We start from the raw sequence: 15,300 nt of genomic DNA, 5'->3' as shown, positions 1-15,300 counted from the left end.
TCCTATGTACAAGAAAGTGCATTGCCTGCTCTGGATCCTTCTCAAACTTTGGGGTTGGAAGGCAATGCTGATTTAGAAGAACTTAAACCAGCAATTCGGCCATTACCTTCCGGCAAAGCGGTGGGTGAAGACACTATCCCGCTTGAATTGTACAAAACTTTTAGGGATGTACTGACTCCAGTACTTCTCGAACTGGTTAATGAGATACTGCAAGGAGAGGATTGGCCCCCTTCGTGGAACAAAACCATTATCATTGTTTTTCAAAAAAAAGGTAAACCGGTGGAGGATAGGAGCTCATACAGACCAAAATCTCTAATTAATGTAGACGCCAACATTTTTTCAAAGCTCTTGCCTCTCGTCTAGCCCCACCGATCCACTTATTGGTATCAGAAGAACAGCATGGTTTCGTTCCAGGTAGGGACACTGCAGCACATATAAATACTGCCATTGCAGCATTCGACATTGCTAATCACCTGGACCAACGGATTGGGATGTTGGGATGTTGATGCTGGACGTCGAGAAGGCCTTCGACCGAGTGGCCTGGGGATCGTTGTGGTGTACAAGGATGTCCTTAGGTCTCGGTCGGAGGTTTGTCTCAGCGGTACAGAAACTTAATTGTAAACCAACCACTTAATTAAACAGAACGGTCTTGTATCTTCTTCTTTTAGTATTCATCGGGGCACGCAGCAGGGATGTCCTCTTTCCCCTTTATTATTTGCCATTTATTAGGCACTTGCTCCACAATGTTTCTATTTTACCAGTGTCCTTCAATGGTATGAGTTTAAAAGTCACTGCATATGCAGATGACATCGCGGTGTTTACTACAGGGCCAGTAGAAGCTACAGCAGTGATAACTCAAGAGGCACAACGTTTTGGGTCTTTTTCTTGTTACAAGCTTAATTTAAACAAAGCACAGTCAATTATAAATGTTTTACCCGTATCAGCCCCACTTTCCCTAGGCATTACTTTGTCCGCTACGTAGTTAGGAGTGCATTTTAGTTATCGTACTTATGACTTTATGGATTTCAACTATGAACTACTTTTGAAGAAAGTTGCTACTAATTTGCGTAGGTGGCGTAAGCTACCACTGACTATTATTGGGAGGTGCAATATAGTAGAAATGAATACCTTACCAAAATTTCTTTATTTGTTCCGCACTATTCCATTAAGAGTTCCGGTGTCTTTTTTTTAAGCGGCTTGACAGTGTTATTGGAAGTTTTAATTGGGGATATTGTAGGGCGAGGAGAGCTCTCAGATTTATTAAGCTGTCTTATGAACAAGGCGGTTTCAAACTCCTGGATTTCAGAGCCTATTTTTGGGCTCCTTGTGCCAACCGTAATCAGAGCTTACTTAAGGGACCGGACGTGGGCAAACCTTGGTTTGCGTACCAGCTGGCTTACGGCTTGAATACGGGGTTTTTATTACATCACATGTCCGATCCGAACTACTACAAGAGAGTTTGATTCAAGATAGTTTGACATATCTCCCGCATTTGGCTCGACGTTCGTAAAGCATTGATATTGCCAGATTGGCACGAATTTATTTTTCTGTGGGGCAATCCGAGGCTCCCTGGTATATTTTCTGACTCAGTGGGGAGAATGTGGCAACGGCATGATATAACATTGCTAGGGCACCTTTATGACGAACACGGCTTCAGGACACCACTCTGCATCATACCTGGCTGCCTAACGGACCTGCGGACTTCCTTGCCTTGCCGGACTTCCTTGCCGGAGTTAAAGACCCACGACTCGCGGAACCCGCTGCGCGGGTCCCGCATCGACCAGAGGCACAGACGAGCTTTGCTGGGGCAGCGCTTTCACCTTCCATCCGGGGCTGCTGGCTGTGAGGGCTGCGAGCAGGAGGGGCTGGACTCAGTTTCCCAAGAGTCCCAGCCTACCTCGCGCCCGCAACACCTGGGCCGCTCTCCCTCATCGCCCCGCCCCCTAACAGGCAGTAGAAAGCGGACGGACTTTCTCCTTCTCGTGGGACACCACTCTGCATCATACCTGGCTGCCTAACGGACCTGCGGACTTCCTTGCCTTGCCGGACTTCCTTGCCGGAGTTAAAGACCCACGACTCGCGGAACCCGCTGCGCGGGTCCCGCATCGACCAGAGGCACAGACGAGCTTTGCTGGGGCAGCGCTTTCACCTTCCATCCGGGGCTGCTGGCTGTGAGGGCTGCGAGCAGGAGGGGCTGGACTCAGTTTCCCAAGAGTCCCAGCCTACCTCGCGCCCGCAACACCTGGGCCGCTCTCCCTCATCGCCCCGCCCCCTAACAGGCAGTAGAAAGCGGACGGACTTTCTCCTTCTCGTGGGACACCACTCTGCATCATACCTGGCTGCCTAACGGACCTGCGGACTTCCTTGCCTTGCCGGACTTCCTTGCCGGAGTTAAAGACCCACGACTCGCGGAACCCGCTGCGCGGGTCCCGCATCGACCAGAGGCACAGACGAGCTTTGCTGGGGCAGCGCTTTCACCTTCCATCCGGGGCTGCTGGCTGTGAGGGCTGCGAGCAGGAGGGGCTGGACTCAGTTTCCCAAGAGTCCCAGCCTACCTCGCGCCCGCAACACCTGGGCCGCTCTCCCTCATCGCCCCGCCCCCTAACAGGCAGTAGAAAGCGGACGGACTTTCTCCTTCTCGTGGGACACCACTCTGCATCATACCTGGCTGCCTAACGGACCTGCGGACTTCCTTGCCTTGCCGGACTTCCTTGCCGGAGTTAAAGACCCACGACTCGCGGAACCCGCTGCGCGGGTCCCGCATCGACCAGAGGCACAGACGAGCTTTGCTGGGGCAGCGCTTTCACCTTCCATCCGGGGCTGCTGGCTGTGAGGGCTGCGAGCAGGAGGGGCTGGACTCAGTTTCCCAAGAGTCCCAGCCTACCTCGCGCCCGCAACACCTGGGCCGCTCTCCCTCATCGCCCCGCCCCCTAACAGGCAGTAGAAAGCGGACGGACTTTCTCCTTCTCGTGGGACACCACTCTGCATCATACCTGGCTGCCTAACGGACCTGCGGACTTCCTTGCCTTGCCGGACTTCCTTGCCGGAGTTAAAGACCCACGACTCGCGGAACCCGCTGCGCGGGTCCCGCATCGACCAGAGGCACAGACGAGCTTTGCTGGGGCAGCGCTTTCACCTTCCATCCGGGGCTGCTGGCTGTGAGGGCTGCGAGCAGGAGGGGCTGGACTCAGTTTCCCAAGAGTCCCAGCCTACCTCGCGCCCGCAACACCTGGGCCGCTCTCCCTCATCGCCCCGCCCCCTAACAGGCAGTAGAAAGCGGACGGACTTTCTCCTTCTCGTGGGACACCACTCTGCATCATACCTGGCTGCCTAACGGACCTGCGGACTTCCTTGCCTTGCCGGACTTCCTTGCCGGAGTTAAAGACCCACGACTCGCGGAACCCGCTGCGCGGGTCCCACATCGACCAGAGGCACAGACGAGCTTTGCTGGGGCAGCGCTTTCACCTTCCATCCGGGGCTGCTGGCTGTGAGGGCTGCGAGCAGGAGGGGCTGGACTCAGTTTCCCAAGAGTCCCAGCCTACCTCGCGCCCGCAACACCTGGGCCGCTCTCCCTCATCGCCCCGCCCCCTAATAGCCATCCAATTGCTAGGGAAGACTTAAATTGGACCATAAACACCGCTGCGCGGGAGCGCGCGGGAGTGTCCCGGGAGAAGCCCGGGACAAGGGCGGGACCGTCCAAGGCCGTCACCGGCCGGAGTAGGCCGGGCTGGGCCTACCCTCTTGGTTTCCCTTTTGTGCAGGTATTTACCGGATTTTTATATATTTTTTGTACCCGCCCTGGGAGGCATATCTGACTGACCCTCCCGGAGCTTAATCATGCCCTCACCGACAAGGGAGAGTACGCCCCAAAAGCCGGGAGGAGTGAAAAGTGGGACTCTTGAAAACTATTTTTCACGGGCTGTGGGGGAGGTGGATAAAGAGGGAAATTTGTCAAGGTTAAGGGCGGAACGTAGACGTTCAGTGGACAACTTGAAAAACACCCCTATGGGAGATCAATCTATGACATTAAGGGAGGAGATAACTCGAATTGAGGATATTCCACTCCTGTTAAGGGAGGGTACGAACAACTCCCTAGTTGAAATAACAAGCACAGCTCTACCTAGTAGTTCTAGTCCCGTTAGGGGGGTTACGGATTTAACTTCACAACCGCCCATTGCACATAAAGATAGACATCCCAAACTGAAAGTAGCCATCACACAAGTAATCCCGGGACCACCCCCAAAAAAACGTAGGAGAATGGCAAAGGGAGCGCAGGGTGGTAGTAAATCCAAGACTCTACACCTAGATTTTGGCAAATCTCAAAAACATTCTATACCCACAGTAAAACCACTGGTAGCGTCACACCCTAAATCTAATGTTCAGGAAGCTACAGTTCCCGCCTTGAGCACAGATCCGGGAATTAGTAGTGTCAATGTCCCCCTATCTGTTGTGCCGCTGGGAAACTTGGAATTTCTCTTAAGGTCACTGTTACTCCCGATTAGTGAAAGCGTAAAGAAGATCGAGATCAGACTAACCATATTGGAGGCCACATTGGGAAGTCTGAAATCTCGCGGTGGCCGACAGGAAAGCGATTTAGCACCCATTACCACCCCTGTCGCCTCGCAAGGGTCAAAACCCAGGGTAGATAACCCAGTGCCAGTTCTATCTCAGGCTGTAAAAGGGGTAGTCCCCCAAAAATCCCTAAAATCTAATCCTGTAGCTACCAATTTACTTTATACGCTTAACCCCCCCCTTGCATCAGTACCTCAGGCCCATACGATAGAAAATAACATGCCGGACCACCAAAAAATGCCCTCTGCAAGACCTCGTCGTCCTAATCTACCCCCCGAGACTAATGATCTCACAGTAGTTATGGCCGGGGTCCCGCCACTTGATGAGGGAGAAGTAGAGGATTTTTGTGCCCTAAAAACCAGGGTTATTAAGTGGCTAAATAAAAATAGACCCCTCCCGAGACACCTTAACAACGAGATCATAATGGTAAGAAGGGTTCCATGGGTGGGGAGAACTAGGAAATCCATTACAGGGGACTGCATTCTGGTGAGTTTCAGGGATAGGGGCACGGTGTCGCATATATGCCAAGGGGAGAATATATCAAGGGAATCCACCATCCATACCCTCCGTGTGTCTTTTTTCTTCCCTACTACGCCAGGCCCACATCACCCACCCCCAAACCATGATAGATGGGAGAAAGTCAGAAGTAGTGGGCGTCACCAGTCTTCTCATCCCTGGCCACTTTTGGGTAGACCGGCACCTTTTCTTCCAATTTATAACCGGTTTAACTGTTTAAATGGCCTAGAGGGGGTGGATTGACAAATAGGTAAGGCCTCTAAGGTGATCACAGAAAAGGGTGCCCAAGCTGAAACACCAGAGGGGCTAAGACATTCGGCCCTGCAATCCCAATTAGATAGGGCGGAGGATCTTATGCCTGTAGCTAATATACAACCAATACATACTCAGACACCGCCTTTAGCTTCCTTAGGGGAGGTGGAACTCATTCCATGTCGGTTCCTCAGTTGGAATGTGGCGGGCACTAGAGCCAAAAGAACAGATCCCACATGGATAGACTTCATAGCCAACAACCACGTAATCGCCCTCCAAGAAACATGGGACACCTCACTTACTTTCTGGTTGGATGGGTTCACAAGTTTTACTATACCTGCAACCCCAAGTAGTGCAGGAAGAGCTAAGGGTGGACTAGTGCTTCTCTTTTCACTTAAACTGGCAGGGACGTTTAAACAACTAGAGTCTGGCTCCCCAAACATTTTAATGGTAGAGTGGACTATCTCACCAGGGCGGGTCCTAGTGGTCTTAAATTTTTATAATTCTTGGGTTAGACAGACAGATACAGCCCATGTGGATCACTTGGAAAATGTTCTTAACGATTACAGTCAAAAATCTTGCACTAATTTCGATTTCATAATTTTAGGTGATTTTAATATTCAAAAATGTGTTTTAAAATGTAATTTAGGCAACCTGGAGGGTCAGACTGTAAGTGGTAACTTGCACTTTGTTCACACCAAAGCGGGGGAGGCGCTTGAATTTTTTCTTGCTAGCCTTAATATGTTTGAACCTCTTAGCACTGGTAGTGACGAATCTTTGCCCACTTATAAAGGGTCTGAAAGTGGGTCTGTGATAGACTTCATTTTCGTTTCTCAGGGTTTAACCCCTAAGATGGGGATATATGAGGTAACTGCCTCCCCACACAGTGACCATAATCCAGTCTCTGCTCAGGTTCACTGGAGTGACTTATGGAGCAAACACCTGGGTTCTCCTAGGGCTTGCACATCGACGGTGCCCAGTGACCAGGGCAGACGGCTTAAGTGGGGTAAGGTGGTTCAGGAAACCTTCATGGCTTCCCTGTGCCCAAAGATAGAGGAAGCCATGTGTATTTGTCTGGACCAAAATGTCACTAGTAAAGAGACTGTTTTAGCTTTTAATTCTATTTGTTCACAAATAGTTAAGGAACTTACAGTTCCCAAATCTAATTTGCCGCCCAAGCCTCATAAGTGGTTTGATAGAAATTGTTCTAAAGCCCATAAAGACCTGAAAAATGCACTCAAAGCAAAACCGAGGGATAAAACCTTAATTTCTAAATTAAGACGGGAGTATAAATTGGCTATTAAAAATAGGAAAAACACAATTAAAAAAAATGCCTGGAATGACTTGCTTGATGTGGATATACTACGCAATAGTAAGAGATTCTGGGACATTATAAATAACCAATTCTTTTCTGGGGAGACTAACACAATCTCGGACTGCATTATCAGTGATGAGAAATGGGTTGATCATTTTAACAACATATACGGCGGTAATGACTCTGTGAATGGAAACGATATAGGACTGTCCAGTGGGCTAGCGGCAGTAGAATTCTGCGAGGAGGAGGTATATAAAGCTATAATGGACTCCACGAAGAATAAGGCTCCGGGACCAGATGGAGTCCCGGTAGACTTTTTTATATATGCCCCAACAACCTGGTCTAAAGTCCTCACAAATGTTTTTAGGGCAACAAATGATGGATGTTTTCCAGAAACTTGGAATACATCTGTCATAGTACCCATTTTTAAAAAAGGAGATAGGGAGAATCCGGGATGCTACCGTCCAATTTCTTTAATAGACTCTGCCTTTAAGATTCTGGGCAGAGTACTATTGACTAAATTGAGATCAAACCTGGAGCTCTGTGGGGGCCTCGCAGAGATTCAATATGGCTTTAGGGAAAAACGGGGAACCTTAGAGCAATGTTCAAATTTACATCTCCTGATATCTAAGTATACGGTGGCCGGGGAGGGTTCACTATATTTAACTTTTATGGACCTCTCCTCGGCCTTCGACTTGGTTAATAGGGCCAAGCTCTGGGTTATACTCCGTGAGCTTGGTATCGAGGATTCCTTGGTGGCCCTTATAGCAAGCTTGCACCAAGGACTTAATGCGAAGGTCCGGGTAACTAGGGAAGGGCGATGTTCTGACAGCTTTAGGTCAAATAAGGGTGTCCGACAAGGCTGTATTTTGGCCCCACTTTTATTCACCATTTATATCAATGACCTAGGAAAGTCCTTGTTAGCAGGCAACGCTGATGTCCCGCGGGTAGGTGGGAAGCAGATTCCGGCTCTGCTATATGCGGATGACGCTGTTCTCATCGCCCGCACGGGCATTGGTCTACAGACCCTTTTGGAGCTTTTTGGTTCCTTTATGGCTAAATTAGATTTAAAAATTAATGTGACCAAATCGCACACAATGATTGTGGGCCCGCAGAAAAATAAATTACACACAAAAACCTTTTTCTGTAAAGGCGAGGTTCTCTCCAGGGTCCCTGTTTTTCCATATTTAGGGGTCCTGTTTGACGAGAAGGGCTCCTGGGTCCCGCAAATTAAGGCCAAGCATATTTCTTTAGCCCGGTCCACAGCAGCCCTGATGGATTTCACTAAAAGACTAGGGGCTAAACCAATGGAAGCTGTGATAAAAGTGTATAAAAGTAAATGCATTTCGATAGCCTCATATGGTGCAGCTTTGTGGGGTTATACCAACCTGGATAGTATGCAGAGGGTAGAGAATAAGATTATTAGAAGAATCCTGTCGGTTCCAAACTCCACACCTACTTACTCCATACATGAGGAAGTTGGCCTACCCTATATCATAGATGGATTGAAATTGGCCCCCTTACTTTTTTGGGCCAATACCTGGTTAAATACTGAGTTGTCTTTAAATCATACAATTCTTAAAGATGTGACTGCAAGGGAGGGGGCAATGAACATACCTTGGTTGAGATACATAAAGTCATCATTCACTGCCCTCGGGAGACCTGACTTATATTCAACACCGTCAATAATCAGGAAAGCAGATATTGCATGGATTAAGAAGGAATTCCAGGGGAGGACACGCTTAATGAGAGAGGAGTCTGAAGTTAACAAACCATTAGTAAGAGCACACTTGGTTTTGTCCTCTTCCCCCTCGATGGAACCATACCTGCAATATGTTTCTAAACCCTTGCACAGATTTTTGCTAACCAGATTTAGAATGAACTTGATCCACTATTTACTAGGCACCTTCCCTACGTGGGGCAAACCGGAGCATTCACCACCGTGTGAGTGTGACCAGTTTTCTAATCAGGACACACTCCATTTTCTGTTTTTTTGTGCATTTCATGACACGGAGAGGAGAAAATATCTAATTCCCCTCTTGAAAATTCTTGGCTTCATACAAGTGAGACCAGCCTTGCTTTATCTCCAAAGATTACCGGATGCACACGTCACTTTTTGTGTAGCAAGTTTTCTAACAGCCGCTTACAGAGGAAGAAATAAAAGAATTCCTAGAACTGTATTGCCCTAAACCAAATATTAATATATTAACTGTAACTTTATTTCATATCTCATGGAGATTAATTAAGTGACTCTTTCACGGACACTCTGGAAAAACAAAATGAATTGTGGGTACTTTTGCTATGTTTTTAATGTATGTATTTCTCTTGCCTTTTATGATTTTAACAAAAATCGAATAAAGTGTATTGTGACTGACTGACTGCATTGATATTGCCAGATTGGCACGAATTTATTTTTCTGTGGGGCAATCCGAGGCTCCCTGGTATATTTTCTGACTCAGTGGGGAGAATGTGGCAACGGCATGATATAACATTGCTAGGGCACCTTTATGACGAACACGGCTTCAGGTCATTTTCATCTTTGAAAGAGGAATTTGGGGTAGCCCATAATTAATTCTTTAAATACTTGCAAGTTAGGAACTTTTTTATGCAAGGGGAAGGTCAACTACCTCTACCCTCTATAACTGAGGTATTCCGGGTGATTTTTAAAACTTCAGGGTGGGATTTTATAGGGAAAGTTTACCAACGTTTCCTAGTTGCATCAGAAGGTGATGCTATACAGATTACAGCTAAATTGAACCCCATTTTTGAAATTGAGATCCCTAATGATGAGGTTTTTGAATCAATGGCTTTAATCAACTCTTCTGTTACCTCAATTAATTTAAAGTTGCAACAACATTGTATCATGTTTATGCTGTTCTGTACCCCAGTGGTCATTACTAAATGAGCCATGTCTCATGCTACCTTGAAGACATACTGCCCTAAGTGTAACGAATATGCCACAGATCTCCGACACATGTTTGTTACGTGCTCTAAGCTAACTGCAGATTGGTATGAGGTTGCCTGTGTGTTGAGTAAGTTAGTTGGCAAGGATATTCCATTAACTGAGAAAGAAATGTTACTGGGGATAGTACCGGATTCTGGCAATCTATCAAAATCCCTAGTTGCTAATTATTATTGATTGTGCTTGTCTGTGTATTGCCAGAGCATGGAGTGAAACACTTAGTCCTAAGATTACTGGCTTTTGGTTGTTGCTGAGGGGGGTTTATGAAATGGAATTTGCACTAGCGAAAGCAAGGGGCCTATGGTTGAGGGTCAAATTCGGGAGGGTCTGGTCCAGCCTTCAGTGGGACTAGTATTTATCTATTTATTTTATGTACTCTTTATATGATAATAGTATTAAGCGTTTATATCTATCTGTAATTATTTGATTGAATTATGTCAATTTGTTTGTGATGATGATATTTATATTTCATGTCTGTGCTATGAATGTTCTTATGTATATTTCAATTAATAAGTGGCTAATAAAAGCAACAACAAAATAGAGAGTACTGGGCCATGACAGCTACTGTTCTGACTATTTATACCTTGTTTATAATACTGTTAGTAATGAATACTTTATTGTTTTAATCCCCCCTCTCTCTCGCTCCTTCTTAGCCTCCATCGCAGTGGGATAACCGGTGCTTCCTGTGCAGCTCTGGCTGCCGCCCTTTGCTCCAACCGCTCTTTGCTGGAACTGAACTTGAGTCGCAATGACCTGGGTGACGCTGGTGTGACCCTGATCTGTGATGCCTTCAAGCACCGAGACACCCGGCTGCAGAGGATCAAGTAAGGAGGGGGGGGGTTCTGAATCTACCAGACAGGTCAGTGTAAAACTAGGAGTGAATGCTGCCCTGCGTTCCAGCATCAGGACTGAAACCAGGTGGCAGTGGGAGGGTTAAGGTGTTCCTTGTGCACCTCAGATCCATTTGCAAGTTGTGTGTTCACGTAGCACCAGTGTGCACAACTTCTCTAGATGTCATTTTGCAGTGGGCTATTCCCAGTCACGCGTGGGAAGGGATGACAACGTTTCCCGGCACGTTTGTGATTTGGAAATGGACCCAGGAACGTGCAAAATTGATTATTTCTACTGCTAGAGGGGTGGCAAGTCCTACTAGTTTGAGCCATTCTGCGCCTTCACTCCAGGCTGCCCTGTCACCAGGGAGCCCGGGACTCCTGACTCCCATCCTAGAAGGAAAAGGACAGATTTCAGTAGAGTGCCAGCTTTGCTTGGTTATCTCCTTCCTTAATTCATGTAAGTGTTACAATTGCGGCATTTCTCCTACTTCCTCGGTCATTGCTCCGCGCAGGTATGATTTAGCAGATGCAGAATATATTTGAGCCTGCCCGCTATTTTGTTTATTTTTTATTCTACGCGGAGCCGGGCCGTCGTTCAAGTTTGTTAGAATAATACATGTATTTCATCTGAGTAGTCTTTACAAAAGTATTATGTATGAATTAAATGTAAACCGGTTATCGCCGGTCAGTTCTAGTTTGGGTTAACGCACACTGGCATCTTAGCGACCCTTGACCCTCCAGGTAGGTCGCTCCCCCTCCGCACAGCACCGCCTGTGTCTCCCTGCCCCAGCTGACGCTGCTGAGGAAGTTCGAGGCCATCTTCCACCCGCAGGTTGCCACTTACACCTCATCCCTGGTGGCCAGTGGTAGGCCGTAGGTTTGTTCATCTCCACTTTTTCCGCTAGTTACTGTATTGTAGTGTATTGTTTTCACTGTATTGCCTGTATTGCTGTTATTTTCGCAGTTGTGCCTGTGACTGCTGTTCTCTGTCTTCCCCCACTGCCTGTACTGGATCGGTGCCGTTTTGTTTTTCCCTCTGTTCCCCTCGCTGTCCCCGTGCCTCTCTGTCCATTTTGCCTTCTGTCTCTTAGCTGCCCCTGTATTTCTGTGCCCTCTTGCCTCTTGTTCCACTCGTGTCCCCCGCGTTTTTAAGCCCTTTTTGCCTTCTGTGCCACTCGTTCCCCTGTGGTTCTGTGCCCTTTGCCTTCTGTGACACCCATTTTCCCCTCGATCTTTGTGCCCTTCTGCCTTCTGTGACACTTGTTTCCCCCTTGTTTTTTGTGCCCCTTTGCATTCTGTGACACCCGTTTTCCCCTCGATCTGTGCCATTCCCTCTATTCCCTCCGTCCTCCCTCTCCTCCCCCGCCGCTGCGGCCCGCCCCCCTGACTGCCCATTCGCTGCCCCCGCCTCCCAGCTACTCCTCCCTCCCACCTCCCAATATATTCTGGCCGCTGCGCGGTGAGGCGAGAGACCCTTGACCCTCCAGGTAGGTCGCTCCCCCTCTGCACAGCACCGCCTGTGTCTCCCTGCCCCAGCTGCCGCTGCTGAGGAAGTTTGTGGCCCTCCTCCACCCGCATGCTACCACCTGCGCCTCATCCCTGGTGGCCAGTGGTAGGCCTTAGGTTGTTAATTTCGCTGTGTGCCTGTGACTGCTGTTTTCTGTCTTCCCCCGCTGCCTGTACTGGATCTGTGCTGTTTTTTTCCCCTCTGTTCCCCCCGGTGTCCCCGTGTCTCTCTGCCAGGTTTTCCCTCTGTTCCCCTCGCTGTCCCGCGCCTCACTGCCCGTTTTGCCTTCTGTCTCTAAGCTGCCCCTGTATTCGTGTGCCCTCTTGCCCATTGTCCAACTCATGTCCCCCGCGTTTTTTGTGCCCTTTTTGCCTTCTGTGCCATTCGTTCCCCCTGTATTTCTGTGCCCTTTTGCCTTCTGTGCCACTCGTTCCCCCTGTGGTTCGGTGCCCTTTTGCCTTCTGTGACACCCGTTTTCCCCTCGATCTTTGTGCCCTTTGCCTTCTGTGACACCCTTTTTCCCCTCGATCTTTGTGCCCTTCTGCCTTCTGTGCCAGTCGTTTCTCCCTTGTTTTGTGCTCCTTTGCCTTCTGTGACACCAGTTTTCCCTTAGATCTTGTGACATTCCCTCTGTTCCCTCTGTCATCCCGCTCCTCCCCCGCCGCTGTGTCCCTGCCCCGCTGACTGCCCATTCGCTGCCCCCACCTCCCAGATACTCCTCCCGCCCAACTCCCCATATATGCCGGCTGCTGCACGGCCGCGCTGCTGGTGCGCCTAAGGCATGCCCGTCCGTGCCCAGCGCCAGAACCCCTGGCCCCGCTCCCGCCACCACGACCACCGCCGCTACGATACCAGCATACTCCACGCTCTCAACCCCGGACGAACCCACACCTGCTTCAAGGCCGCCCGAAACGCACACACGGTCCCTTCACCTGCCAGAACTGCAGCTACACCAGCCTTAGAACCGACAAACCACCCGCCAAGAAAGACCGCACCTACCTGCGATGCATACTACTGAACACCCGCTCCGCACGCAAACACGCCGTCAAACTCTGGGACTTGCTCAACACAACATCCCTGGACGTTGCCTTCCTGACAGACCCGCCGCGCACCATCGACCATGACCCCCTGCTAGCCTGGCACAGCGTGAGAATCGATGACACCATCAAGACCATGAGAACAATAAACTCCAGCTCTCCGTCAGATGATCCCTTCCCGCACCACGTCTTCAACAAAGCAAGCACTCCATCGCACCCCACCTGCGCAACATCATCGATCTCTCCCTCAAGACCACGACCTTCCCAGAGAGCTAGAAACACACCGAGATCAATGTCCTACTGAAAAAACCCAAGAGACCTCAAGAACGTCCGGCTCATCTCTCTGCTCCCCTTCCCGGCCAAGGTCTTCGAGAAAATCGTTAACAGACAGCTAAACCGATACCTCGAAGAAAACAGAATCCTGGACCCTTCCCAGTCAGGGTTCCGCAGCAACCACAGCACCAAGACTGCCCTCATTGCCGCCACCGACGACATTAGGACCCTGCTGGACAATGGCGAGACCGCAGCACTCATCCACCTAGACCTCTCCGCCCCCTTCGACACCGTCTGCCACCCCACACTACGCGCAAGTCTCCACGCTGCAGGGATCCGAGAAAAAAGCTCTGGAATGGACCACCTTCTTCCTCTCTGGCAGAGCCCAGAGTGTCCGCCTGCCGCCGTTCCTCTCCAAAGCCTCCGAGACCATCTGCTGCATACCCCAGGGATCCTCCCTCAGCCCCACACTGTTCAACATTTACATGGCCTCGCTCGCACACGTTGTCCGACGGCACGATCTCAACATAATCTCCTACGCCAACGACACTCAACTGATCCACTCCCTCACCAAAGACCCCATCACTGCCAAAGCCGACCTCCACGAAGGAATGAAGGCCGACGCCGACTGGATGAAGACCTGAAGCTGAACTCGGACAAGACGGAGGTCCTCATCCTCGGCTCCAACCCTTCAGCCTGGGGTGACTCCTGGTGGCCGACGGCACTAGGAGCTGCCCCGACACCCACCGACCACGCACGCAACCTGGGAATCATCCTCGACTCAACGCTCTCAATTTCCAAGCAGGTCAAGGCCGTCTCCTCCTCCTACTTCAACACCCTCCGCATGCTCCACAAGATCTACAGATGGTCCTGACAGTCACCCAGGCCCTCATCAGCAGAAAACTCGACTTCGGAAACGCTCTCTATGCGGGAGCCCCGACCAAGCTCATCAAGCGACTACAACGCATCAAAAACGCCTCGACACGACTGATCCTCGACGTACCACGCCACAGCCACATCACCCCCCCCCCCCGGGGGATCTGCACTGGCTCCCCATCAGCAAGAGGATATCCTTCAAGCTCCTCATCCACGCACACAAGACCAGCCCAGCCTACCTCAACAGACGGCTCTCCTACATCCCCAACCGTCAGCTACGCTCCGCCGACCTCTCATTGAGTCTACGACAGACCCAAGACCTGTTGACCTTCAGCTTCAGCACCCAACCGACGCACGCCACGACCGAACCACCGCCCCCCACCACCACCCTCCGAACCTGGACCCCGATCAGCACCGAAGACACCATCCGCACGATGAACTCCATCCACTCCGGATCTCCGACAGACCCCTGCCCTCACCACGTCTTCAACAAGGCCGACGCCGTCATCGCGCCCCACCTGCGGGACATCATCAACACCTCCTTCGACATCGCCACCTTCCCGGAGAGCTGGAAGCACGCCGAACTCAGCGCTCTACTTAAGAAACCATCAGCCGACCCCACCGACCTCAAAAACTACCGCCCCATCTCGCTGCTCCCGTTCCCGGCAAAAGTCATCGAGAAGACCGTCAACAAGCAACTGGCCGCCTTCCTCGAGACGAACGGTTCCCTCGACCTCTCGCAGTCTGGCTTCCGGGCCAACCACAGCACCGAGACCGCCCTGATCGCAGCTACCGATGACATCCGAGCCCTGCTCGACAACGGAGAAACAGCGGCCCTCATCCTCCTGGACCTCTCCGCAGCCTTCGACACTGTCTGCCACCGTACCCTAGTACAGCGCCTCAGCAACGCCGGAATCCAGGAGAAGGCACTGGAGTGGATCATCTCCTTCCTCGCCGGAAGGACACAGAGAGTCCGCCTCCCCCCGTTCAGATCGGAGGCCACCGAAGTCATCTGCGGCGTACCACAAGGATCGTCGCTCACCCCCACGCTGTTCAACATCTACATGAGCCCCCTCGCAGCCATCGCACGCCAGCACAACCTCAACATCATCTCCTACGCCGACGACACCCAGCTGATCCTCTCCCTCACCAACTAC

The 15,300-nt window shown here is 50.5% G+C and overlaps 1 protein-coding gene across 1 annotated transcript in view; it reads left to right on the top strand.

Moving 5' to 3' along the window:
* The window catches only part of LOC144763081 (ribonuclease inhibitor-like), a 197,589-nt gene that overhangs the window by 36,247 nt on the left and 146,042 nt on the right, over positions 1–15,300 (top strand). The window contains exon 6 of the mRNA XM_078648382.1: positions 10,271–10,441. Within this exon, the coding sequence (XP_078504508.1) occupies positions 10,271–10,441 (171 nt within the window). The remainder of the gene's footprint in view (positions 1–10,270; positions 10,442–15,300) is intronic.

This window comes from Lissotriton helveticus, chromosome 6 (assembly GCF_964261635.1).
Source record: "Lissotriton helveticus chromosome 6, aLisHel1.1, whole genome shotgun sequence".
Taxonomy (NCBI): Eukaryota; Metazoa; Chordata; class Amphibia; order Caudata; family Salamandridae; genus Lissotriton; species Lissotriton helveticus.
Note: the sequence above shows the minus strand (reverse complement) of the source record. Positions and strands in the feature narration are given on the sequence as shown.